Raw genomic sequence first — 6,384 nt, forward strand, 5'->3', positions numbered from 1 at the left:
AGATTCTTTATTTATTATTGTCTTTATATTATTGTTTATATTTTTTGTAATTCAAATTCCATATTTAAATGTGGTTTGAATTTTATAGTTCAATTTTGAATTTGAATTCAAATACCCCCCCTCCCCAAATAAAGGAAATCAACAATGGTCATGTCAAAATTTATGTTGATGATCTAAGCCAAGTTATTAGTATAGGAGAAACTATGATCACTTTGTGTTTTGAAAATAATGATGACAAATTTTCCCTCATTTTCAAATGCATGAATGCAGACACACAAATTCTAAATCTACTCATTTGGTTCTAAATGTTGGATGTTACAGGAGGTTAGGCTAGTGTTGGTGGTTGCGGCGGAGAGGCGAAGAGGGACGATCTAGGTAAGAAGATGCCACATACCACGAAGAAGCTAGGGTGCGTTAGAGGAGGGGAAGAGATGTTGGACAGGGAGGAAGAAGGGTCGGTGGAGCAATAAGTTTATAGAAAAGATATAAAACCGACGGTGGATATTATGAGCTTTACATGAATAATTCAAAACCAAATTTGGCTTCTTTTTGTTGTTTGTAGGTCAAACTTGGAGCTGGGTTTTGTACTCTCTCCGTCCAAAATAGATGTCTTAAATTTATCTAAATTTAAATGTATTTATGTACTACAATTATGAATGGAGGGGCATAATTATGAATGTCTCGCCTCTTCTTTTAAAATATTGAACATCTTTTATATTTATCTCACCGATGCTAGCTAATTTTGCTCAAGGAAACACATATGCGGATCGAGTCGAGTATATTTGTTTTACGACATTGTAACGTATGCGACCGTCTCTCTCTTTTTTTTTTTTTTTTTTTTTTTTTTTGACATGCGACCGTCTCTCTCGCACACAAAGCTCGTTGCAGCTTCGGCAGCCACTCAAAACCGTCCTCTTTTCTCGAGCACACACACAATACACCACAGTCCACACGCACCCAAGAATGGCAGTTGAAGCTTCTACTACATGGAACACCTAGGAGAACGGGCCGTCGGTCCGTTGGCTAGCTCTGCGGGAGCGCAGGCTGCCGGCCAGCGTTCGAGTCCTGGTACTCCCGCTGTGCACTCATGGAGTTTCTTCTATAAAAAATGCCAACAGGTGCTAGTGCCTGGGTTGGTCTTATTTTTTTTTACATGGAACACCTAGGGCTCGTTGGAGAAGACGACAAGTAGCAGACATCAAAATCAGCTCGGAGGGTAACAAAATCGAGAGCAGTAGTAAGCCATGGCCTTCCTCCTCCCCAAGCTCCCCACGCCGTGCTGCAGATCGCCGCCCAATCCGCCCAAATCCCTGCCCGCCCTGCCGGGCGGCGGCAGGTTCCACGGCTCTGGCTCGGCGCAGGGCGCGGCCCCAATCCACCTCAACTTCCCGCTCCTCCTAAGCGCCTCGCAGCAGGAAGCCCCCACGGCCAAGTCCGGGGACACCAGGAGCCGGGGCACAAGCGGCGGCGGCGGGGACCCGCGAAGGTCCGATTTTTACCTCAACCTTGGGACGGCGGTGCGCACGCTGCGCGACGACCTGCCGGCCGTCTTCGTCCGGGAGCCCAACTACGACATCTACCGGTGAGGAGGCCCTCTTTGCTTACTCTCTGAATGCTTCTGTCAATTTTTGTGTCTGGTTCGGTGCCTAAAAAGTTCGTTGGTGATTAATCATGGAAACATCTTAGTGGTGAAACCTGAACTGAAATTGCGTAGGTAGCAGCAACCTGGTGCTCATAAAATGGCTAATTGTGTAAATATTAGTACAGCTTGCCAGTGATACGAGTCGTGATTCCGAGTGAAAGATAGTCTGGATGTGGTAGTGATTTGTTCTACTGTCCCAGTATTATTAACCTTTTTAAAACTGATATTATGTCGTATTCCAGGTCGATAGTGAATTAAACTGACAAACACACAGCGAATTTATAAGAGTTACTACCACTAGAAGGCAGTGACAGCAACAGTCCATCGTCAGCAACTTTGACACTAGGTGTCCTAGTACTAATACAAATAACTGACTGTGATTCTGGCTATCACTGACAAGAACACTACCTGCATGAATTTCATTTCTTGCGAACTTCTATTCGTTCTAGCACACTCGTAAAATGGTGATCATAAACGTTCTTTATATCGCATTGCAGAGAGGACATCACATTTGTTGATCCGTTGAACACTTTCCATGGGATTGACAACTACAAAACAATCTTCTGGGCTCTCAGATTCCACGGGCGTCTGCTATTCAGTGAAATTGGGCTTGACATATCACGCATTTGGCAACTATCAGAGAACTCAATAGTTGTGCGCTGGGAACTTTGGGGCACCCCACGTGTCCCGTGGGAATCATATGGCTGCTTCAGTGGCACATCCAGGTACAAACTCGACAGGAATGGAAAAATTTACGAGCATAAAGTCGACAACTTGGCATTGGACTTCCCCCGGCCAGTAGTCAAAGTGGGCAGGATTGCTGACTTAGTAGTTGCTGCTTACCCGCCGAGCCCCAATCCGACTTTCTGGAATGTAGTTGGGGCAGACGATCGGTGCTCATGGACAAAGCTTTACCGAGCGGTGCTGGAGACTGTAGAGCGGGAAGGCGACATCCCCACAGGCATTTGCATTGAAGGTCTACTCACTTGCGCATAGATGGAATTAACTTCTGGACAAGCTGCTTGTCAGTATGTTTTTCTAGAAAAAAAAATGTATAGAATGTGAGTACATGAATTAGCCACATTTCTCTCTTTTTATATTGTAGCCAGCTCTAGAACAATAGCATTAGATCAAATACCTGCTAGATGACTATATCTCATCAACCTTGTTGTGTAGGATATTACTGCCATTTGCTTACATCTTGGGATATATGGATACAGAAGCCGTAGCTTTTCTTCATATGGTTGGGCAAACTTTGCTCCCTGAATTATAAAATGTATATAAAAAAAGATCTCGAAGAACATTTTGTGATGCATTATTCATTTTCCTTTGCAATTTTTTAGCTGCTTGCCGAGGGAGCTGGGTAATTTAAATTATGAACTATTGTTAGCACCCATGAACCATAAATAGACCCTATGTATAATGCCATTGAGAGTGTTGTCGATCTTCTTTCTCGGAATTTAACTTGGCCATGTGGGGTTTACATGGTCGGGCATAGGCCTAGATAAACATTCAAACTTTGACTACCAATAATCTTCAAAGATCCAGACTGGAAGCTTTGAGAGTGGTTTGTCAGTTTCTCTAGAAAAGTTCAATAGTACCGAAATAATTTGGGTTTTGTAAATATATTTTAAGAATAAGTAGTGGTCAAAGTAATGTTTTACAAAGCTTTTTAGTTGGAGAGAGTGTAAGATATGTGTGTGAATCTTCGTTTGACCTTTTATCATGTCTTCTCTCTCCTGTCATCAAGGTAGCACGGCTGCACGGCCATTTCCCTTGTCATTCACTGTTATAACCTTCTTATAATCCTTGTTCCCTCTTGGAATATACCTGTGTATGCTTGTAGGCCGTCCTGCTTCTAAACTAAGCATTTGCCAAGAAAGGGACATATATACTTGGTTCAGGTGACTGATAAACAACTATCCTAACAGTCGGCTGGCCAGCCGGCCACCTGCTTCCCTATAAGTTTTTGTTCTGTGGTGCAGCACATCACTACCTGTGGTGCAGCAAAGCACTTCTCTAGTGTCTGGTTCTGTCATCATTCCAATCATGAAAGGCTGGTTCTGTTCATGGAATTTTCCTATCAAGAAATCTACATGATGAATTCTTCTATCTGACTGTCCATGCCCAAGCCACCATGAAACACCTCCTACTATCTTGCACCTGTCTCCTACTCTGTGCCATTGTCACACCAGTGAGTTTTGACATCCAGCGTGAAGCAGAAGCCCTTGTGAATTGGAATGCTAGCTTGGCCGGTGCTGATGAGTCAGTAAGTTCATGGTCGTTGGCCAACTCCACCAGCCTCTGCCAGTGGATGCACATCAGTTGCAACTCGGCGGGATGCACCATCATAGAGCTGAACATCACCAGTGCGAGTCTGATTGTCACACTTCAAAAGTTAGACTTCTTGGCTTTCCCCAACCTGAAGAGGCTCATCCTATTTCGTAACTGTCTGCATGGCGACATTCCAGGAACAATTGGTGACCTGGCAAGTTTGGTGAAGTTGCAGATCAGCAGCAACCAGTATTTGACAGGCGCAATTCCACGCAGCATTGGCCGGCTGAAGCAGCTCACTGAACTACAACTGGGAGGTTTGGGTCTTGATGGTGCATTGCCTGAAGAGATTGGTAACTTGACAAGCTTGAAGAGTCTCTCTCTCTACTCAATCAATTTGACCCGATCAATCCCACTAACAATCTGACAGGACGCATCCCGCTGGAGATTGGTAACATGACAGAATTGAAGCACATGGACTCGACGCAGAACTATTTACAAGGCCTGATAGCAGGTACAGTTTCTCGTTTGGTAAAACTAAGTGTCTTGTTGCTGTCAGAGAATCAGCTCGGAGGTGATGTCCTATTTGAGCTAGGGAATAGCAGCATCCTTTCTTATGTAAACATTGCAAGGAACAGCTTTTCTAGGCTGTTCCCGCCATCCATTTGTGCGGGAGGGGCATTGCTGCATACAATGGATTTACGAGCCTTCATGACATGACCTTTCAAACTTGCACGACCCTGAAATACATTGACTTCACGGAAAACAACGTTGTTGCAGACCTGGTGGGTTGGTTTGACAAGCCTCCAGAGCAACTTCGGGGGATGGCACACTTCTGAGTTCTGACAGATCAGGGTGAGGTATTGCTGAACTAACATTTCTGGACCTATCAGACAATGCGTTACATGGAGATCTTTCGAACTCCAAACGTTTATGGCAGATGCCACGTTTGGAATTCATGTATCTGTCCAGCAACTCACTCAATGGCATAGTTCCATTCTCGGTGACACCTAACCGTAAGCTTCAGTCTCTACATCTAGCCAATAACAATTTCAGAGGAACCTTTCCTTTGGTTCTTAAGAACAACAAAGAACTTATCACTCTAGATCTGGGAGAATAATTTCTCAGGTTGAATACCTTGTTGGATAAGTGAGAGCTTGCCTAAACTAAGATTTCTTCGACGGCAGCATACCCTCACAGATATTGCAATTTCATCAACTTCAGCTATTGGGCCTGTCACAAAATAAGCTCAGTGGACGCATCCCAGAAAATTTTGTGAACTTCACTTCCATGATGCAAAGAACTGAAAAATGGAAACATCACATACCGCTACCTGCTAGTGGAGCAGCTTAAGATAATCTGGAAGAATGAGGCTTATGTTTTCAACAATACGATAGCTTTCATAGCAGGTATCGACTTATCTGGTAAGTGGTAGCTTCCTTTCACAACAGATCCCAAAAGGGCTCACATCACTTTTGGGACTCAGGTACCCCAATTGTCAAGAAACCATTTCTCAGGTGGTATTCCCTGAGACAGAGGTTGGCACTCTGGCTAGAATCCTTTGGACCTTTCACAAAACCAATTCTGAGGGGAAATTCCTCCAAGCCTTGGAGTTTTTTTTTTTTGAGGGGGAACCGATGAGATTTATTGATCAAGGAAAAATAGAGTTCATACAATCTTCGACGATCAGGCCAACCACACAGAAAGGTCCTGAGTCATCTAACACTCTGCACTCACGCTTGCCTAACTGCACTAGACTATGAAGCTCAAAATCAGGTCTGCCATGCAGAATCGCAAGTTAGTAGGCGAGGATACAAGCTCGCCCAATGGCTGGCCTGCTGACCGGCGTCCCCATTCGCGTTTTTTTTTCTAAGACGCTGTGGTACTTCCGGTCTACATTCATGCCGGTAATGCCTTCCCTGTACATGCACGAGGAGGAGTAGCACTCGTATATTGTGTTCGTATTTCTTGCCACAATCTCAGAAATATTACTAGCTGTATGGTATATTTTCACTGTATCAGCTCTCAATTACTGCCTATGTATAAAGCTGAATTTTAATAAGAGAACATGTGTTGACGAAATTGCATGGGTGAACCTGGGAGCAAGCGCACCCTATATTAAAAAAAATTAGTAATTCAGAAAAAGGTCAAAAAAATTCAAATATTTTTGGGAATCAAAGATGATCATGTATTGTACTCGTATACGAAAGATTCACCATGGAATAATTTCTCTTGTTTCCTGCGTGAAAAAACAGACTTGGAGGTCCTATATTAAAGTACTATTCACGCTATATTCGTCATAGATTTGTTTTTTTTTTTGCCTGAAGTCAATGTGAAACATTTCTTGGCCAAACAAATCTATACGAGTACAATACTTGATTATCTTTGATTCCCAAAAGGATTCAAATTTTTTTGACTTTATTTGAAATTAGTACATTTTTTGGAGTATATAGGGTGCGCCTGCACCC

The 6,384-nt window shown here is 43.4% G+C and overlaps 1 protein-coding gene across 1 annotated transcript; it reads left to right on the forward strand.

The window, feature by feature from the left end:
• Nucleotides 1–877: 877 nt before the first annotated feature.
• LOC124676445 lies at nucleotides 878–2,881 on the forward strand. The gene is made up of 3 exons (XM_047212503.1): nucleotides 878–980; nucleotides 1,151–1,582; nucleotides 2,140–2,881. Exons 2-3 carry the CDS (start codon nucleotides 1,245–1,247, stop codon nucleotides 2,636–2,638), a joined length of 837 nt encoding a protein of 278 aa, XP_047068459.1. The 5' UTR covers nucleotides 878–980; nucleotides 1,151–1,244; the 3' UTR covers nucleotides 2,639–2,881.
• Nucleotides 2,882–6,384: the final 3,503 nt, after the last annotated feature.

Source organism: Lolium rigidum, chromosome 7 (assembly GCF_022539505.1).
Source record: "Lolium rigidum isolate FL_2022 chromosome 7, APGP_CSIRO_Lrig_0.1, whole genome shotgun sequence".
In the NCBI taxonomy this organism is placed as follows: domain Eukaryota; kingdom Viridiplantae; phylum Streptophyta; class Magnoliopsida; order Poales; family Poaceae; genus Lolium; species Lolium rigidum.